The sequence below is a fragment of the Aspergillus novofumigatus genome, assembly GCF_002847465.1.
Source record: "Aspergillus novofumigatus IBT 16806 chromosome Unknown P174scaffold_7, whole genome shotgun sequence".
In the NCBI taxonomy this organism is placed as follows: domain Eukaryota; kingdom Fungi; phylum Ascomycota; class Eurotiomycetes; order Eurotiales; family Aspergillaceae; genus Aspergillus; species Aspergillus novofumigatus.
This window is the reverse complement of record NW_020194280.1, coordinates 188,914-209,525: the sequence shown is the minus strand read 5'-3', so window position 1 is coordinate 209,525 and position 20,612 is coordinate 188,914. Positions and strand designations below refer to the sequence as shown.

The 20,612-nt window shown below is 45.5% G+C and overlaps 7 protein-coding genes across 7 annotated transcripts; 1 reads left to right on the top strand and 6 right to left on the bottom strand.

Annotated features, from left to right (window-relative positions):
• Positions 1–82: 82 nt before the first annotated feature.
• P174DRAFT_376824 (fungal specific transcription factor domain-containing protein) lies at positions 83–2,072 on the bottom strand (the record flags this gene model as incomplete). Its single annotated transcript, XM_024822718.1, has 4 exons — positions 83–320; positions 373–1,097; positions 1,150–1,777; positions 2,026–2,072. The coding sequence occupies 4 exons, from the start codon at positions 2,070–2,072 to the stop codon at positions 83–85; spliced, it is 1,638 nt and encodes a 545-aa protein (XP_024679183.1).
• Positions 2,073–2,309: 237 nt separating this feature from the next.
• On the bottom strand, positions 2,310–3,813 carry P174DRAFT_514633 (Zn(II)2Cys6 transcription factor; the record flags this gene model as incomplete). The annotated part of the gene is made up of 4 exons (XM_024832098.1): positions 3,585–3,813; positions 3,254–3,526; positions 2,735–3,199; positions 2,310–2,666 (listed from the first exon to the last, which is right to left on the bottom strand). Exons 1-4 carry the CDS (start codon positions 3,780–3,782, stop codon positions 2,310–2,312), a joined length of 1,293 nt encoding a protein of 430 aa, XP_024679182.1. The 5' UTR covers positions 3,783–3,813.
• A 388-nt stretch (positions 3,814–4,201) lies between these two features.
• On the top strand, positions 4,202–6,158 carry P174DRAFT_506247 (carboxylesterase family protein; the record flags this gene model as incomplete). Its single annotated transcript, XM_024831299.1, has 6 exons — positions 4,202–4,628; positions 4,676–5,310; positions 5,365–5,495; positions 5,549–5,646; positions 5,705–5,875; positions 5,948–6,158. 6 exons carry the CDS (start codon positions 4,202–4,204, stop codon positions 6,076–6,078), a joined length of 1,593 nt encoding a protein of 530 aa, XP_024679181.1. The 3' UTR covers positions 6,079–6,158.
• A 135-nt stretch (positions 6,159–6,293) lies between these two features.
• On the bottom strand, positions 6,294–6,887 carry P174DRAFT_423457 (uncharacterized protein; the record flags this gene model as incomplete). Its single annotated transcript, XM_024825125.1, has 1 exon — positions 6,294–6,887. One exon carries the CDS (start codon positions 6,885–6,887, stop codon positions 6,294–6,296), a length of 594 nt encoding a protein of 197 aa, XP_024679180.1.
• Positions 6,888–7,016: 129 nt separating this feature from the next.
• Positions 7,017–7,951, bottom strand: P174DRAFT_444363 (ankyrin repeat domain-containing protein). The gene is made up of 2 exons (XM_024828069.1): positions 7,837–7,951; positions 7,017–7,798 (listed from the first exon to the last, which is right to left on the bottom strand). The coding sequence occupies exons 1-2, from the start codon at positions 7,889–7,891 to the stop codon at positions 7,062–7,064; spliced, it is 792 nt and encodes a 263-aa protein (XP_024679179.1). The 5' UTR covers positions 7,892–7,951; the 3' UTR covers positions 7,017–7,061.
• Positions 7,952–16,629: 8,678 nt separating this feature from the next.
• P174DRAFT_444360 (uncharacterized protein) lies at positions 16,630–17,071 on the bottom strand (the record flags this gene model as incomplete). The annotated part of the gene is made up of 2 exons (XM_024828068.1): positions 16,761–17,071; positions 16,630–16,699 (listed from the first exon to the last, which is right to left on the bottom strand). A coding segment is annotated over exon 1 (228 nt), but the record flags the coding sequence as incomplete, so codon positions are not given.
• A 1,771-nt stretch (positions 17,072–18,842) lies between these two features.
• P174DRAFT_394175 (uncharacterized protein) lies at positions 18,843–20,384 on the bottom strand. The gene is made up of 2 exons (XM_024823625.1): positions 20,315–20,384; positions 18,843–20,263 (listed from the first exon to the last, which is right to left on the bottom strand). The coding sequence occupies exons 1-2, from the start codon at positions 20,330–20,332 to the stop codon at positions 18,968–18,970; spliced, it is 1,314 nt and encodes a 437-aa protein (XP_024679177.1). The 5' UTR covers positions 20,333–20,384; the 3' UTR covers positions 18,843–18,967.
• Between the last annotated feature and the right edge of the window lie 228 nt (positions 20,385–20,612).

The window sequence follows — 20,612 nt, the reverse complement described above, 5'->3', positions numbered from 1 at the left end:
CCCCCTGTCATGCAGACGCTTGCATATTGATGACATTCAGACGCCCATCGCACAACGTTTCAGCGACGTGAAGGACATGGTCTTAGTTCGCAGCTTCCGATAGAGACTGCTCGGCGAGCAATGTCAATCTTTGGATGAAAGCTTCAATGATAACGAATGGTGGAAAACGCTTGCTTGGCTCGACACAATTTAGCTGGTGAAATACATCGATTGTGCTCTCTAGTAGATGCATATCATCCTGGACACCGCACTGTTCGGGAGCTGAGAGTATGCGCATGTAGAGCGAAATACTCGACGTCAGAAGGATTTGCGCATATATCCTGTAAGAGTACGTCAGAACTACTCGCACCGTCAGTCAACGCAGCCACTTACCAAAATGTTTCAGGGAAGATCAAATGGCGAATTCGACGCAGATATATCAAAGTGGATCGTGCCGCCTGATAACATAATTCCATACTTGTAGATGGAGGAGACAGACTCTGCAGAACCGGGGTGCCGATGGCGCTCGCACCGTGAATCTTAGAAAGACAGTGGTAGTACTCGAGATGCACATTCACGCCCCGTAAACTGAGATCATGGATAAGGTAATCTGGCACGTTTCCGCTCACAACGGCATCAGGTTTACAAGCGGAGGGAAATTGAGACTTCAGCTCATTCAACTCCTGGTCCAGTTCGCGGATGAGCTGAAGTCGTCTCGCCCTCGAATGGCTCAGACTTTGCTCGGAATAGAGCAAATGGTAGACCCTTGATTTAAGCATAGCCAGACGAAGGTCCGAGGGGTAAAGAAGTTCCTTGGGTGACAACTCGGACGTGAAGAACTGGTGCTCAGAGGATTGTGCAACATACTTATCAGGTAGAGTCAAGTCGCAGTCAGCGTCATTGATCATCGGAGGTTGACATTTTCGAAGCGACATTTCTTTATCCACGGCATAAAAGGTCCAGAACAGAGCCCGCAAATGCTGATGTTGATGCTTGTGGGCGGTATTTTCATAAGTCGGCCTAGCTCTGTGTGCCCTCAGGTTGAAGAGGATCCGAACGGCCATAGCGAGGAGTATTTCCGCTGTTTGCGGTTGACCCAAAGGGGCGATATAGAGGGCCTTTTTGACAATTAGATGCGGGACGCAACAACTTGCCAGAACGTTGACTTACGAGGGTAATCAGAGCTTCCAGAGCTCGGACGTTGGTATGTTCCATCATCAGCTGGGGTAGCACGGAAAGCACTGCTTGGACATAAGCATCCGGGTCTGCATCAGCAAATGCAGGCTCTTGTCGACGAATCCTAGTAATCATTGCTGTCAAGGCCGCTAAACAGGCCCGGTCGGCAATATTGGTACCAATCCCGTAGCCATCGAAGTCGGAAGCGTCCAGTAGACACGTAAGTGCATCAACGTCAACTACCGGATGGATTGAATACAATCCATTGCTCGAAAAGTACTCCAACGACGCCTCCATTAGGCGGCGCGGGGGCCATTTTGGCGAGACTACTCGGGCGGGTTTCGTACGGACCTGCAGGTCGAATGAGTCGGCCACCCGGTCGAGCAGCTCCTCTAAATCGAAGGCGGGATCTGATTGTATGGAGGCAGCAAATCCAGGAGTGCAGTATGCAAGGTGCCACCGGAAAGCTTTCAGCGTCACGTCGAAGCCACGAGAATCGAAGAGATCATTGACAAGCCCGGGAGGTTGATGGAGACCGGGACTGGAACTCTGACGGAGACTCCTCTCCGCTCTCAAGGCCTCTTCCAATCGGCGAACTTCAGCTCTGGTGTCTTGCAACTGTCTGATCATGGGGTGTCAATCAGGATTGATATCACCTGCCTGTGGAAAGGGGTCAACCTTACTCGCGGACCGACTTCCGCGGCTGGATCGGCAGCGGAGTAAATATACAAGGAGTTGAGGCAAAATGACAAGCCTCGCAGGCCGGTTTGGCTCTATCGCAACGAATCTGTAATGATTGGAAATCGAGTGATGATGATTAGTCCGAAGCATTCTCTCTATTTCCCAGCTGTCACGTGTCCTTTTACCAACCTTCCGTTGTCGGCATCGGTCACAGGCACTTCGCAATCGGCCTCCATAAGGCGCAGGGGCGGTGGTGCCCATCTCGCTGAGCCGGGCAAGTGTGTCGGCAGTAAGTTCTAATTAAGCGAGCAACTATGCCGAAAGGGGCGCTGAGGATGCTATTCATGGCACGATTTCAGCATTGGATTTGGGAACAACGCCCGAGTCTCCGAGTCTGCGACCGGCTAAGCCCGAGTGTGCTGAGTAAGCGGGAAAGGTCAACGCCGAGAAAAATATTCAGCACAAATTTACATTTATCGGGCTATATCATGTTGTGGTAGGAGGAGTCTATCAGGGAAGTTCAGAATCAAGACCAGAACGTCACCAACCAACACACCTGTCCGGCTGGTGTTGGCACGGATTGTCTCTACCACACTTTTCGGCCACATAAGGTATCGTTCAGCCTTTCTTCCCGACATCTGTGTACAGATATTTGCAACCCAAGACAACATTCCCGCCATTGGAACATTGCGAAGTCTATTGGTTGCTTCCAATGATGTTATCGGGGATAGAATGGCCAGTAGGATGAGGAAATGAGCCATCAACACCTGCGAGATCTGTTTCTCGGGATCGAGGAGATGGTGGACCTCGCATTGAGGCAAGGTGATAAACTCGTTCATGATGTTGGTGAGATGGACATAAGCCGCGCAGGCGGCCCCTTTTCAATAGAAGCGAGAACGTCAAATAAAAGCTGGTAGAAGACTTCTTCGATCGGATGCTGTAACAGAGGTTTCACAAGACTTAGCGAGCGAATACCATCCGAGGCAATCCGACTGTCGATTGTAGGGAACCGGTCAGATTGTGCTTCCATGTATTTTATATGCGAATTTACATCGATTGAGAAAGATCCGTGCAGGTTCCGTTGTAGCATCAATCCGGTTACTAAACCGCAACCTCGGAGCATCATGATATATTCGGAAAGGCCATCAAGCATGTACGAGGATTGAAAGGTCAATATATAGCAAGCTGCCAACATGGCGTCAGCGTCACTGGTCTCGCTTGGCGCTCGAGACATTGCTTCATTTAGCCCTCGAAGAGCCCTTTGGCGATGTCGCAAGGCCTCAACAGGGAGTGCGGACCCGGTTAGAAGTGCTAGATGCGAGGAAGAAAGAGCAAGAATGGCGTGCATCACATATTCATGCTTCTCTAAGTGTCAGCAAGCAGGTCCTAGGTCCTTCATTCCCCACGCCGGCCTTACCTGATATGTCAGCGCTGGGAGCGCTCGCGTATAGATGTCATCGTTCCCAACCGGGAGGTGCGGATGAGCGTCGGTGATGAAGTGTTGCAAGAGGCACATATCGGCAATGGTAAACTCTCCGGCTTGTCTTCGGGGCTGCAGATATGCCAGCTGACTTGAGACATTCCGCGCTGGATCTCCAAGGTACTGAACGTCGTTCTGTAGCCCAGCCGGGTATACACAGACCAAGTCCTTTCCCCGGCAATTCTCGCAAGCAGGATGATTCTCCGGACACTGCTGTTGGTTTAGTCTGTTGTACGAAACAGCAAGCAAGTTTGGCGACCAGTCTTACTTTTACTCTCCGGATTTTGCAGTTCAAACACCCTCGTCGGGATTTATTATGGGGACGAATTCGTCTCTTTGGTTGTGGCTTTTCAGCCTTTGAATGCCCCGTTTGTGCAGTGGCCAAATTTTCTTCCTGCCGTCCAAGCCACCATCCCGGCACAGGATTCAGATTTCCCCTGTCATATACCAGGTAATTTTGGTCCATTGTGGGGGTTAATCGCGCTGCTTTAGTCAGGATGTCAGAAGACTGTAGAGTTCCTTGCATGTAAAGCTTCCTTCAGAAATCAGAGTCGTGAACATATGGACACTTCGACCTGTAAGCGGCTGCCTAGTGATGACCGAGATGAAACTGATTCGGAACACCATCAAACAGCGGTGGAGCATCCTTTCATTGGTCCTCGACGGTCTGGGGTGGGCTTTGTTCGTATTCGCACTCTCTCGGTTCGCACTCGCATTTAGTTCGCATTTGATAGATATAGCATCAGGATCTAATTGTCTACAGACTACCGATACATGTAAAATGACCAAAGATGTTAGCATTGCTGACTATAAATTAAACTTGTCTGCGCAGTCGAAGTGCCTATCTCTGAGAATATCCATATCAGAACAAGATACATGCGCAATATGAAGTCAATCCTTTGTTTAACAGCTCTCAGCATGCTTGCTGCCACTCTCGAGGCTCTGCCAGATATTGTAGTAAGAACACAACAGCGAATATTCTATGGTGTCACAGTCCATGACAAAGTCGATGCCTATCTTGGGATCCCATATGCCAAACCTCCCCTCGGCGATCTTCGATTCCGCCCTCCACAGCCTCTTGACATCGATGACGACCACACAATTGTCAATGCAACTCAGTTCGGTCCGGTCTGTTATCAGTTTCGATATAAGACCGTGTTAGGAGACAATGTAGCCCCAACTACCCCCGAGTCGGAAGACTGCTTGTCACTGAACATCTTCACGCCACGAGGACGGCCAAAATCCAAATTGCTGCCAGCTTTGGTCTGGTTATATGGCGGTGCCTTCAACGAAGGAGGCTCGAGCGTTCCATGTAGGTCCTTTGCAAAGTTGGATATAACTCATTCTTACCTGTCTTAGTGTTCAATCCCACAGGGCTCGTCGCGAACCACGCCGATATTATCGTTGTCACTTTGAAGTTCGTATACTGTTCTACCCAACCCATCATGCTTCTTTTCCATTCAATACATTCAGAGCGCTCACAAATCAGTAGTTACCGTCTCAACGTGTTCGGATTTCCCAACTCTCCCGCGATTCCAATCGACCAGCAGAATCTTGGTATTCGAGACCAGCGAGCCGCATTGGAGTGGCTGCGCGAGAACCTCGCTGCGTTCGGTGGCGATCCAACCAGAATCACACTTGGCGGCCAATCTGCCGGTGCAGACTCTGCTGCATTGCTCACCTATGCCTTCAAAGATGACCCGATTGTGCAAGGGTTGATCCTGCAGAGCGGGATTCCAGAATATGTCGGGCCCCAGGATGATTTTGTGTTTATTCAGGCGGCAGAGCGAGTGGGGTGCAGAAGTGCTGCGAACAGAACGAATGAGCTGAATTGCATGAAATCTGTTCCTGCACCGATTCTGCACAGAGCGCTTTCCAACCTTACGGTCAACCCGTTCGGCACGACTGGAGGGGGCCCGATGATTGATAATATCACGCTTTTTTCCGCCGAGGAATATCGTCGCCGTGGTTCGGTTGGCTCGTTCGCCAATGTGGTAAGTGTCTCGTTGGTCCCTGTGCATATCAAGTCCTAACTTGGTGTTTGACAGCCTGTCCTGATGGGCATCACCAACAATGAAGGTGATGGAGTTCTGAACTGGTCTGAAAAGGGTGTCAACAAGACCCATTCAGACATCCTCACGACCACATATTTCCACTGTCCCATGTCTCAAGAAGCCTTGTAAGTTCAGGTTGGCATCCGTGTACCAGTACAGGCTGCTAACAAACGTTCAGTTTCCGGGCGAAGCATCAGGTTCCAGTGTGGCGGTATCGCTATATGGGAGTCTTCCCCACAGTGACATTCTTCTCATGGCTAGGATCTTACCATCAAGGTGGGTTATAGATCAGGTCAAGCATATATGCGTCTCACTGACAAGAATGTGTCCACAGCGGATATTGCATTTGCATTAGGCTCATACAGGCATCTCAAGCCTCACAAAAAGCCGCAGTGGTACGAAGTGGCTGCCAGCGATTACCTCCAAAAAGCGTGGGCAGCATTCATCAAGTCTCCGAGGGATGGATTGTTAAGGAAGATGGGTTGGCCGATATACAATCCGAACGGTATATTCCCTATGCTCAGCTGTCTCTGTCTCTGTCTGAACTAGTGTCCGTATGCTGACAACTTCTCTGTAGGCACAACGCTCGTCGAACTCTTCGCTAATAACACCCCGACTGCCCGTCTCCGAGACCCTGCTGATTTTGATGCTATTTGCTCTCATCCGCCTCCAATTCCGTCGGACATCTGGTCCCAAAGCCCTCCTTGACTTGGTGGGCACACTAGAAGCAGCAGAATGTTCCATGATAGAGGGGTTCGTGGCTAAGAGGGTACCAATAGCCCTAGCTGTGTGCATATTCGTATTCACCAAGCGGATATTGATCCTTGCGTGGCTGTGATTTCTTAAATCTTCAAGCCAATTGTGGCATATAAAATGTTTGCCTAATTAGGAGAGTTTATTATAAGTCACGCAGACAACACAGCTCAGCCTTGCGACCGACACGAGGCCATAGTAATGAATGGGAGGCCTTGGGCGTCTGCACAGCCACGCGGCTGATCCACCTTGGAATAAGACACCTGCGCCAAAGCAAAAGCAGACGCTTGAGCGAGGTACCAGTCATTGTCGACGATGTTGTCGAAGGCCACCGCCCCACGTCCGTCGGGAACATTGGAGCAATACCATTGCTTGGCGAGTGGGATTGCGTTGCCGCCGTCCAGGCCGCTGTAAAAGAGAGAGTCCAAGGAGCCTACGGTCCCGTAAGATTGGGTCTGGGCCACTAGCTCGTCCACAGAGGGAACTTCGCTGCTGCACACGTAGACGGGCTCTGAGGCTTGCTCATCGCCGTCGTACTCGTCCTCGGCAATGCTCTTACCGAAGGCGCATCCGCGCTTGCTCAGGAGGGTGGGAGGGATGAGATCGCGGGATGACAGGGGGATTCCAGGCTTGAGAGAACTACTGGGGGCCGCTCTGGGATTGCGGCGGCATGGCTGGTGGAGGTCCATGCCAGTAGGAGGGAGAGGAGGAGTAAGAGAAAAGATAGAGGTGATTTCACGACAGGCTGGTGTCAACAGGAACATGTGAGTGAATAGAATGTAGGCCAGGGGAGTTCTTTAAAGAATACTTGGAGGGGCAAAAAAGAAGCAGCCATTACACAAATATAAAGATAAGAACAGCCGGGTGCAGGGGAATACACTAAAAATCATATACAGACTAGGAGACGCACAGTCGATACCCCCACTTAGTAGTTGTTGTTAATTTTCCTTTCCACCTAGACACATGTCCAAAATTTCCTCATCCGTAACCAGCACAGCCCAATCAACCGCAGTCTTCCCCTCTGAGTCCTTCGCCAGAGGATCCGCATGAAATCTCTGCATCAACACTCTCACCATAGCCCGGTCCCTCCGTCGAATAGCCAGATGAAGCACAGGCCCCGGAGTGAGTCCCCTCTCCCGGACTGCCGGCTGAACAGCATTAATATCGGCCGCTTTCCTCTTCTCCACCAAGAGGGCGAGCATATCAACACGATGATTGCGCACGGCAGCAAAAAGCGCATCAGTACCTTCTACAACTGCCCCGTGATCCAATAGCAGCTCCATCATCGCACACGATGCGCTCCCCGCCGCTGCCACTACTGCGGGCTGATAGTTGACCTGGCAATCCGCAGAGTCCACACCGTCGGCTAGAAGAAATGAGGCCAGCCGGAGGTTGTTTCCCAGAATGGCCCATGCTAGCGGGGGACCCATGTGGCCTAGGTGCACAGTTCGAAGCGACGGATCGCGCCGGCAGAGCAGCTCAAACGCTGGCACTCGTTCGGGGCTGAGCGTCTCAAGGATAACTGCTCGGTCCAGCAGTGCTAGTGGGCTCTTCTGGCCGGTTATGTGGTTTTTTTCGTCACGTGGAAACAGTCGAGGAAGGAGATATTGGAGCACGCCTAGCTGCATGGTCTGGATTGCGGTTTGGAGGAGGATGGTTGCGGGGGTAGTTGGTGCTGCTGTAGGGCGGTTTCAATGGCAGGGATTAATTGACTGAGATTCCCCTCCGTGATTAAGGATATGATTTTGTCCTGCATATTATTGTTCATTTTGCAGACAAACTGCGGATTTCGGGTGGCTGTCTGAATATTGTCCAGGCGAAGGAAGCTGTGTGGGAAGGGACCTCGGGAGGTGTTGAGGCTAGAAGAAAAGAGAGGAGTTCAGGCAAATCATGCGGTATTTTCAGCGTTGGTCGCTTGCGATGAACTAAGTATTTTTGACTCACGTTGGGCCGCGAAGTGTGTCATTCCTGAATGGGTTTGTACACAATCTGTACAGAGGATGCGTCTTGTCGCACATGATAGTGCGCAATCGGTTTTTTCTGATTTTTCAGGTCTTTGGCAACCCATCAGCTATTAATATTACGGGCTTACAGCAGAGCTAAGAACTGTCAATCTCCTCCGTACTATCAATCGAAGCAAGAAGCATTGATATGAGGTTTGAGACATAGGCTTTGGAAGGCCGTACCTCACTCCAAAAGCATTGAGCCTCACTCTGGGCTGGCGAGTAAGGGTTGATCTCTGCTATCTCCAGGTCAAAGATTGAGAGCGCCCCAGCGCTACATATCTAAGTTCTCACCGATTACCACAGGCTAGTGCAAGCTAAACAAGCAAAATGCGGCTAGCTTTAGCTGCAGTCCTCGCGCCCACTCTCCCCACTTATCGAAATCAGCAGGCCATGTACTACATGGGCACCGGAGCTCTAACAAGGACTGGTTTAATATAATTTCAGTTCATAGAGAAGAGGAGTACTTTGTGAGATTGGAAGGCTACTTATATCAAGGGGATATGCGAGTAGTATTTCTTCTCAATTTTTTCTTTGTGCTCTCTTCTTCCATCATCCACCAGACTGCGCAACAGAGGAGCTGCTAGTCACAGCATTTGATGGCAAAAATGCTTCTGGCGCTTGTGTCAATCTTGCTGACATTTACTTGCCGCGCTGCAGCAGCCGCTTGTTCTGCCGATAGCCCATGCACAGAGGGTTGCTGCTCCTCAGTATCAAATGTCTGTTGTTGGAAATGATAATACTGTATCGATTTACGAATCGCTAGCAATTTCTATGGCCAATCGAAAATGAATGAAGGTCTGATTCTTCTAAACGAATGACTATCTATCTCCTATTTAAGCCTTCGATAGGGGTCGGATTGCGGGGCTTCCAAATGATCGAATGCTATTGAATATTCAGCCAAGAGTGGCAGTGCTTTGCCAATTCATATGCTTCCAAATAGGGCAAGCAGTAACATAATTCAATACACCCCCCAGCTGAACTGTTAGGTGAAGCTGCATTATTCCATAGCTGTTGAAGCTGTATCCATCTCTTAGAATGGGCAATCGTGTTGAATTAATAGTGTTAGATGGGTTAAAGCTCAATCTCTGCTTCCTGATTGGTCTATAAGCCCAACCATCCTGCAAAAGTCTGTATACTTATTCTTCAGCAATATCTTTGTAAGGCCATCTGCCGGCATGCAATTGGTTTCAATCTAATTAACTAATATGCAGCCTAATTAAACCTCTTGCCAAAGCCAGTGCTGGTGTATATCAACATAGCATAGCTTTGTGCGAATTATAGGCTCTTCACTGCGCAGAAGCCCTACTGTTTAGTAATTATTGCATAAGATTGATATCTCATGCTCCAGATCAAATCTAATATCCAGGAATAGTCATTTCCACTAATAGATGTTCTTTGTGGCTTCTAAAAGGGCAAGCAATTCAGCCTTAGTAGTAGAAGTAGTAATAGTCTGTTACTTCCCTGCGTGCCAATCCACAGCAGCACCAAATAGCTTCACTAAATATCCTTTACTGCTGCTATAATCTAAATGATCTGTATAGGCAGCATCACTAGCAATAATAAAGATATTCCCTGTTAAATCACTTCCATATTCCAATGCGTAGTCCTTTGTTGAAGTGAGATATAGAATAATTCAATTAGCTGCATCAAAATGCGCTGGTCTAGGATTCAATAGATATCTTAATAGATCAGATGTTATCTTAGTAATGTCTAAGTAAGTGATCACTGCGGCATAGAGAATTAATCTAATTTTAGATTGATAGTGGTGTATCTCATGCGCTGTAGCCTTTCCATCATAAGGGTGTAGATAATCTGTTATTACAGGCATTTGCGCCTTCCAATTAGTGGAATCTAAATGATATCTTATAACAATCTTCTTAATATATGCCTATTAGCTAAGCCATAGCTTCTATTTTGTTTGATCTCTGGTGATCTTGATGTTTAGGAAACTCTCTCCCTTGCCTAGATCTTGGAATTCATATCATTCTTGTAGTTTTTGAATTAGATTATTAGCATGCTTCTTGCTTTCAGGATGATAAAGAAATAGTATGTCATCTACAAATACTAGGATGATAGTCTTATCATCTATATAAAGGTATGAGTCTGTATTAATTCTTTGCAAGCCAATCTTATTAAGGGCTTTTAAAATATCCCTCTGCCAAAGGCGCGGTGCCCTGTGTAGGCTGTAGAGAGCTCACTTTAGTAGGTAAATATAGCTATATTCAGAGAATCCTTCTGCTATTCTGGTATAGACCTCCTCGTCTAGCTCGCTATTGACGAAGGCGTTGATGGTGTTGATTTACTGTATATTAAGATTAAATACTGCTGTAATAGCCATTAATGTCCGAAATATTTGTGCAGTAAGAGTAGTGGCTGTGGTATCATTATATGTCATCTACTGCATGTCTCCTTGTATGCAGATTTATGCCTTGGCCTTAATTAAATATCCTTCTTAATTAAATTTATATGTGAAAACCTATTATAGCAGAATAATCTGCCTGTCTCTAGGCATTCTGACCTTCTGAAAAGTTCCTCAAGCTAATAATATATTATGTTCCAACTCTGCAGCTGCTTCAAAGAGTTCCTTTAGCAGATACTTTTGCATTTCCTTCCAGCCATTAGGTGCAGGTGGTATTTCATCTTAATAAAGTTACTTCTTCATAGATGCCTTATCTTATAGGCCTATTCTGAATGATGTAAACACTGAGTGGAATTCCTTCAAGCTATCTATCCAAGTGCTAGTATATATATATTATGGAGCTTAACATTCCTATTTTCCTTCAATAATGTTATCCAGCAAAAAATTAGCACTTATACTATGTTTTGGCTTCTATAGGATATCATCAATGTCATCTGGCTTGTCTTAATTATTTAGTTTAATACTTAGTCTATTGACTTCCTTAAATAGCTGTTTTGAAGGTAAATCTTCTGCTTGCAATCAATCTAGGGACTTAGGAAGTGTATCTATAAGCCTTATAGGTGTGTCAGGCTCTGGGGAATCATCAATTCTTGTAGGAGATCTTGGAGTCATTAAATTAAGTTAAATAGGCTATTCTCTCTATAGGCTATCAATCTAGCCTCCAGGAATGCTATATTAGCCTATATCTGCATACTGTGGGCGTGGTGTAAGATCACCTTCTTACTTAATAGATTTAATAGGTTCATTATGTTAGATAGATCTTCCTGGCGTAGCAAGGGGAGTTAGAGGTGTAAGGTTTGCTTCTAGTAATTCTACTATCTGACTGCCTTCCTTATCTAGTATAGCACCTCCACTTATTCCTTTACTTATTATATTAATTACTTTATTCACCCCCTGAGCTTTAACCTCATCTAACTTATCATCTGCACTTCCCATTAAGCTGGGCAAATCATCGATATCTAGCAGCTCATTAATTTTAACAGGCAATTCTGGCAGATCTGATATTTTAATTGCTTCAGCGTGGAATGGCTGATTTGGATTAAATAGGATGTCTTTATTAAATATCACATCTCTCTTATCAGTGATTGTTCTAGTCACTGGATTCCATATCTTCCATATATTAGATGCTGTATAGCTAACTAGATAGCCTACCTAGGCGCGCGGATCCAGCTTCTTCAATCTTGGAATCTTATAGTGCCTAATGTAAGCTCTGCATCCATATATACATAGATTCACTAATAATGGCTTCCTCCTATAGAGCTTCTTATATGGCATGATCCAGATCCATTCCTTCTGCCTATTCTCCTCTACTGCCTCTCTGCGCGGCCATTGATTCTGCAGGTAAATAGCAGCGCAGAATATATGTAGCCATAACTTCTCTGGTAATTATGCACTAATTCACATGCTTTAGGCCATCTTAATAATTGTCTTGCCAGAACATTTAATCAGCCCTTTCTACTCATTAATATATTATGTTGAATGGAAGATCTTAATGCCTTTATCTTTTATAGTATGTATATATTCATTCCTAAGTATTAGTTCGCAGTCTGAGAACATCTTCTTTAGCTTAAGGCCAAATTATGTTTCAACCCATTAGATGAATTGCTTTATTAGGCTATTAAGCTAATCTTTATCCAGATGCGTGTAGATGACATGCCATCTAGTTAATTTGCATATGAAATAAGTGGCCCAGCAATCACTATTATGGGCTACAGTCATCAGAATTATATCAAAATGAATGCTTTCAAACAGCTTGGTTGATCTCTCTCTGGGTGTTTAAGATATCTGTTTAGCTGCCTTCGCTAGCCTGCACGTCTCGCAGATTGATCTCTTATAATTCAATACTTTTACACTAATAGATGCCTCTTTCAGATGCTATACAGCTTCATCTCCCAAATATGCTAGCTGTTTATGCCATTATTTGCTAGTTTCAGCAGATTCATGCAGCCTCTCCAAATATTAATTCATTACAAAGACATTTAATATCAGATTATATTCCACCACTTCCAGATTGCATCTTATTTCTGTATAGCAAATCAGCTTCCTATGCCAATCTTCTATAACATTAGTGCATTAATTAAGATAAAATCCATATTTCTTTATGTGAAAGGTTAAAAGTAAATTTATATAGCACTTAGGTATATAGGCTACTCTACTTAGTTCTAGGATATACAGCATTCTATTTATTCTAATTGCTTTTAGTTCAACCCTCCTATATCCAAGGATTTGCACATTCATTACACCAAAATGCGCATACTCATCTTCCACTAGTTCATAGGTGAGGAACCAAGTTTAATTATTGCAGATATTGATATCTACTCCTAAATCAATAATCCAACTATCTCATAGCTCATATGCATCACTTCCTAGCAAGAATACTATGGAATCACTTTAGATGATACTCATAGCCATGCAAGATGCATCCTAATTCTAATTCTAATTAGCTCACTTAATTACTTCATCCATTACATGCTTTACCCTTAGGTTTTACTTAATCTTCTTAAATCATTCCATGATACCTGGATTCAGCTTCCATCCTTTTAGCCATATCAATTCAATCACATATAGGCACTTATTAAATAAGTGCCTTTCTCCACAGGGGTAGTCATCTTGCTTAAGCCATTCAAATCTACAATTCTGATTAGCTGAATTAGAATTTAATTAGTCAGAGGATTATCCCTTAAACATAGCAAAGATGTTCTTCTATTCTCTCTAACTAAGGCTTTCCTAGTGTTTTTAATAATAAGAGATCTCATCAAAGACACTTAGCTTACTATCCTCTAGCAGACAATCTAATTAAATACTAGCATATTAGGGTTCAATCTTTTTTAACACCATGAGGAAGGTCCTAGTGCCTATATATCTAGTATATTATATTATATTTAGTTTAGTACACACGCTCAGCACCTTCTCCCACTTACTTAGCCAGCTTAACACATTCTGATTAGCTGGCTTAATAGTAAGCTTTTAATATCTTTCTTAGATATCATTTATTCACGTTTCAATCAAAGGCTTTAGGTCGGCCTTAAGCTTTTAATATCTCTTAACCTCATTATCTGATTAGCTGGTTAGCTACTAGAGATGTTCCCTGACTACCATTTACTCCATGGTGGTCCAGATAGCTATAAGGCCTTGACAATCTAGTTAATATTGCTCCTTTTCTTCCTTATAGATCGCTAGTTCTTCAGTATATATCACTAGTTTGATATCGGTTGGCTTTGCTAGAGCCTTCGGGGCGGCTATAGCAGTTAATAAGCCATCTGATTAGCTCACTTCCATTGCTTGGGGTTCTGCTAGGGCTGACTTTGCCTATTAATTAGCTAGAACCATCAGATGAGTTGGTCAAATCAGCAGAATGGGGTAAGGCCTTTCTCCCTAGAGTATATTAAGCACTCTATGGGTTCAGGCTAGGCTAATTATATGTGAGTCCTATGTCCACCAATCATCAGGCTTATCTAGCACGATGGAGACCTTCGTGGTGGATCTGATTAGTTTAGTATAATAGTCCATATTAGCTTCGGGGTGACGGCGGTATCAATATATCTTTAATTCTTCTAAATCAGGCAATTCCAATGAGATATCTCACCAATACTATGAGATAGAGCTCTCCAATATGCAGGCCTTGGAAGAATGATAGCAGAAGTCAATCCATGCGTTCTTTAAGGACAAGCCGGGCTCATAACTGTTGGAAATGATAATACTGTATCAATTTACGAATCGCTAGCAATTTCTATGGCCAATCGAAAATGAATGAAGGTCTGATTCTTCTAAATGAATGACTATCTATCTCCTATTTAAGCCTTCGATAGGGGTCGGATTGCGGGGCTTCCAAATGATCGAATGCTATCGAATATTCGGCCAAGAGTGGCAGTGCTTTGCCAATTCATATGCTTCCAAATAGGGCAAGCGGTAACATAATTCAATATCTGTGGTTACGGGCCTTCATACTGTGGCGATTCATGTATAGCAGTTGCCAGCACAAACGGATCATGTGCTCATGTATCCGAATGTGATCCAGGGGTTTATCCCGGGTATGGAACGGTATGGGGTATGTCTATATATCTAGGGTGGTAGGGAAAGGAAGGGCTGCTTACAGCGAAATATAGGATCCGAATATGCCTCGACTGAGACGTGTCCCCTCAATGTCTGTTGCAGTGAATATGGTTTCTGTATGTATTACCCCACCTGTCGAATAATGAACGCACCGTGGATTGTGTCTGCTGACTTCGCCCAGGTGGAACGAGCAGTGACTTCTGTGGAAGCACAACCTGGGAAGAGCAATCATGCTCTGGAGGGTCTTCTTCGACGACTCCATTTTTTCCATCACCGTGTACAAAGGAAGCAACTGTGACTCGGACGATTCGGTTGAATTGAAGACGTCCGGGACGTGTTATGATGTTAGTTTTGCAGACGGTGAGGGGTCTTTCAAGATTGGACTAGCGTGAGCCTAGGTATCTGGGAGGCTTGAACCTGGACACACGGGACGGACGATGTATAAGAGAGTACGCATACAGCATGGCTAACTGAAATACATACCTTCGTACCTTCATTAGAAAACCAATCAATCAATCAATCAAGATTCTATTAACCTGTTGGAGCCCGTCTATAGAAGCAACTAGCTATGCAGGCGCTTCACCAAATGAAGCAGGAATCTAGTATCCGAACACCATAACCCACAATTGCAGACAAGACACAAGAAATTGGCATATAGCCACATCGTAAGCAGAAATCACAACTAAAGCAGCCTATTCCACAAGCGGCGGAGCTTTGATGGCTCACTGGATTTAGGGTATTTTGTTGGAAAGCGCAGAACCGTATGAGATTTCGCTATCATTAGTAATTTGCCTACCAATGATAAAGTTCGGAAGGTACTATTTTTTCTAATCTATCGTCTGACTAGCTAGATTTTATACCGTCGGATGCAGGCATCTAGATAGGGGTAAATTACCGATTATCAGCCATAAAGGAATGTAATTAATCTAATCAAGATCAGGAAGGTCCATCCATAGGCCCAATCGGGCAAGCAGTAATCTATATCAAAACACCCCCCTAGCTCAGCAGATATGGTGAGCTGAACTAATTCAATTACCCAATTAGGAAGGCAGAGCGATTATAGGCCTTAAGCAAGGCGTAAGCAAGGCGATGAAGTGATATTAAGGTTGAGGCTCCTAGTTAATTGCAGCTCCTGATTTGCTAACTAGGCCAACCATCTTGCAAAATTCTTAATGCTTATTACAGGGAAGCATCTTAGTAAGGCCATCAGCAGGCATACAGGCTATTTCAATCCATTTAACAGATATCTGGCCATCCTGGACCTCTTGACAAAGCTAGTATTGATGTATATCAACGTGCCGTAGCTTTGTTCAAATGACAGGCTCTTGATTACAAAGAAGGCCTACTGTTTACTTATTATTACATAAGATGGATATCTTATGCTCTGGATTAAAGCTAATATCTAGAAATAGTCATTTCCACCAGAATATGTTCTTCACGGCCTCAGATATGGCGAGCAATTCGGCTTCAGTAGTAGATGTAGTAATGATGCGTTACTTCCTAGCTCACTAATTAACTACAGCACTAAATAGCTTAACATTATATCCCCTACTGCTCTTCCAGTCTGAATAGTCAGCGAACGCAGTATCACTTGTAATAAGGAAGAGGTCTATAGCAAGGCTCCCTCCATATTCCAGGGCATAATCAGCAGTAGCTGCAAGATATAGAATCACCTAGTTAATAGCGTCAAAGTGCTCCAGGCCTGGATTAGTGAGATACCTTGCTAATTCAGATACTATCTTTGCAATATCTAATCGCGTAATCACTGCGGGATGGATGACTGATCCAACTTTAGACTGATAATGATGTGTATCTGCCGCGGAAGCAGTTCCTTCATAGGGGTGTAAGATCTTCCCATCTAAAGGCATTAGACTGGTTAAACCCAACCCGGGAACCCTAACCCAACCCGGCCTGAACCCGCCATGGACCGGGTTTGGGTTCAGGTTCTAGGGCCCGTGGGTCGGTTGGGTTCTAAAAACGGGTTTTAATTACAATACCTAGTAATTAGAATACACTAACCTAGGTTAGGTTCAAAAGATAGGAGGACCCTTCCAACCCCTCCAGTGCGTGCCAGAAACCTGAACGCCGGCCAAGAATTCTGCGCCAAAGTGATGGGCTCGTCAACTGTGCTCTAGCTGCCCGAGGTGTGGAGTACTAACATGGCGAGAAAACTAGCAAGGGATGATTGGGGTGAGAAGCGCTTATTTTGTTTTTCACCTTGAGTGAAATGAATGCGTCTGACTTGGCGGCCGGAGGTTGCAAGGCCAGCTTGTTTTTGAGGACGTGAGAGTCAAAGTCTGGTAGAGAGGGGGATAGCTCGCTATAAATCACTAGGAATTGGATCTGAAGTGTTGAATACTTGATGGCTTCTAGTTTGGCTGAGGCCATCAAGAATAACGCTACAGACAATGGCCTCCCTAGCGAGACCCTTGCCCAAGTCGAAGTTTTATTTGTGAGGCCATCATCGAAGAATGCGGTCTTTGTAGAGACGATGCCTTCTGCCAGCGGGTCCAGATCTGAATTTATCTTCTCCGAATGGTATGTCTGCCGAGCCTCGAACTATCGGGAAAATAGTACTCATCATGGGGTTCTTACTCCTGGCGTCATGGTCATTTTGCCCATGGTGTAATGCCTTTTCCGTTCGTTTCGGCGTTTCGTGTTACAGTGGGGGTTCAAAAGTATTTGCCCCCCCAAATGCCGCTAGAATCACCGCTTTCTATTTTAGATTCTGCCTACCTCAACGCCGGCCTAGGCGCGTATTCGATTTAATTATTCTAATATTTGATTCTATTCCAACACGCCTAGATGGCGCGATCTAGTGAGCTTACACCTACTCTCCGTGCCCGAATCTGTGAGCTGTATAGCATTGGATGGGGCTATAAGCGAATTCATACACGATATCCTGAGATACCTCTTTCTACTATTAAATATACTATCAAAAAGGAGAATCAACGCAATGATCAGCAATCCTTACCCCGAAGTGGCCGTCCAAAGGTCTTAACCAGTGAGCAACAGAATCATCTACTTGATCTTGCAACTTCGGATCCTTATATTAAGATGCGCGAGCTGCAGATTGCAGTTAATGCCTCTCCTTCAAAGAGTACAGTTCATCGACTCTTCCGAAGTCTACATATGCGCAAATGGAAGCAACGAAAACGACCAGAAATCACAGAAGAGAACGCTACTAAGCGCTTACAATGGGCTCAGACTTATGCTCACTATTCACCTGATGATTGGAGACGGGTGAAATGGACAGATGAATGCTCAGTTGAATGTGGTCAAGGTGTTCAACCTATATAGACTTTTAATAGCCCATCTCAACAGCTTATTGAGCATGATGTGCACGGTATTCAATGTGGAAAGGGGTAAAGAAGATGTTTTGGGCTGGATTTGGATATAATATCCGTACAGGCCTTGTCCCTCTAGATGGTGACCCTAATTCCAGAAGAGGGGGGTAACTTCCTGGGTTATACACTCAATATATGAAGCTTTTCTCCCCGAATTGCTTCAGCCTGGTGATATCCTTATGCATGATGGCGCCTCAGTGCATACTGCGCATATTATTAGCTCCCTGCTTAGTGATATGCAGATTCAGGTTATGGTCTGGCCACCATACTCACCTGATCTGAATCCAATCGAGAATCTATGGGCAATTATGAAGGGAATTATCTATGAGCGCTATCCAGAGCTTGAGCATGCGCCAGATACTCAGGATACTTTACATCAGCTTATAGATGCAGCAAAAGAGGCATGGCATGCAATAGATGAGAGGGTTCTGCAGCAGCTATCTAATACTATGCCTCACCGTGTGCAGGCGATCCTTGATGCAGATGGTTGGTATACAAAATACTAGTTTCTATAGCGGCAGAATAGATCAAAATGGAAAGCGGTGATTCTGGCGGCAAAAAGGGGGGCAAATACTTTTGAACCCCCACTGTATCATAGCCGTAATTGGAGTTGTAAAGCGAGGACCTGTGAATTCCCTCTTGTGGTTACTAGTTTTACTGTTTTTGGTATGGTCTCCTGATATACTATCTTGTAAACACCGCCCTTATTATAACCTCCAGTATATAAGAGCCATCCCCTTGCTAGGTGAGCCTGAATGTCTCTTATGATTGGATTGGTGCTTCTATATAATCGGGTATGGATGAAAAACCAAGGTGGTGGACGCATTACAGTTTAAAGACAGAATGTGGAGATGAAAGATAACTGCAATTCAAAACGACTGAATAAGAATTGATGAGGCTAACAATCTTCAAAGATAGGCACGTTGGCGTCCATCCAACTTGGTATTGACGGTTTCAAGTTCATAGCACACGGCCATCACACTTCTGAGACCCGTAGGGTATAGGGTTAGTTAGTATACCTATCTCCTGATACAGGGCTGATCCAGTGCTCCCCATTCAATCAGCCTTTCGTCACTCCATAAAGCAAATCCCCAGTCCCAACACGAATAAGATGAGCTAAAGCTGAACATATCCACAAATACCTCTGAGTATTCCTGCCCTTCTCCCAGCCACAACTGCGACCAGGCGACATTAGGTCGTTCATGCTGCGGCAGGGTGTTCAAAAACTCCTTGAGTCCGTCAAAGTCCGTGCCAAAGTTGAATCTATCTGCGGGGTAGAGTAGGGGCAGCGCTCCTTGCATTGCAAAATCCATCCCGGACCAAAAGTCCTCGAAGAAGTGATGGAAACTTATGGCATTTGCGATGACTAGGTCTCGCCGAGCCCGGGCATTCCGTTCACGAAGCATCTTGACAAGAAATGACGGTCCCATGCAGGCTAAACTCTCTCTATTGTCGTCTTCCCTACGTTTGAGATCGTCACAGTCGTCCCAGAAACGTGTCAAGGGAGGTTTCTCGTCGGGCGGCATATCGCAGATAAAGGTAACACCATAAGATAAAAAGTTGTCGGATGCCTCGAAATATGGCTCCGCCCATCGATGGTAGCAATGTCTCCAGAAACAGGCAATTTCATCCACCTCCCACGGCGCCATGGTCCCGAAGAAAAGACGCCATACTTCGTCGTCTTCGAACACAGGTGGGACTCCCTCAGGGGGGCTAAACCAGTAGTTCTCCTCTTTCGGACGGCCTGCGCCCAGGGGAAGCTCGATGTGGGCGAATATATTGCCCCAGATCTGCATCCGATAGAATGCTCGGAAAAAACGCCTTTGTTCCGTCCTAGATAGGCGTAGGGGCAAAATTTCGTTTTTCCATTTCTCTGTGGGCATCCACTCCGGACATCTCGCAGTCCTTAAGTAATCGTCAAGGAGAAAAGTGGCTCTTCTATGGAGATGTAATAACTGAATAGTCTCTTCAACGTTGGCCGGCTCGTCAGGAAAGGGTCCAGACAATAAGCCTAGGTAGCGGATCTCTTTGCTTCGTCGTCGACTATCCAAGAGGGCAATGATCCTTTCCCGGTTTGATAGCTCGCAAGCGTACAGACCTTTGGAGCGGACGGCAGCTACTGCGTCTGCAGCGTCCACAAGGTCATCGCGTGAACATCGCAGGATGCTCAGGAGGAGCTCATCTCTAACCAAATGATAAGCCTGATAATAAGCAGGCGATGCAAGGACTAGGGATCGCAGAGAATCCAGGTCCTGAAGTCTAAACAAGATGCAGATTTGTAATTCCACTGGTAGGCCTTCAAGAGATGGCTTGGTCTGATACATTGTCAGATATCGGTTTTCTCGCAGCACACGTGGTGTACTTACCGTTGTCATCATCATCATTCGTCAAGTCGTAGGCTTTTACGATAGCAGTCGATAAATGCAGAAATGAAACATGGATCCTGAGGAGGAAAAGGGGACTACAGAGTAGACAGAGACGATGGCGCTTGGGACTGCTCAACCGCCTTATGTAATACACCTGTCCGTGCCTGACAGCCTGACAATCTCATTCTCGGCCTTCTCCTGATCTGCAACAGAAATACAGCGGCGCTTAGACGATAATCTACCTTACCCACTCGTTTTCTGCGCCGCTACACTACTTTGCTTTGCCGCCGGCGCTCTT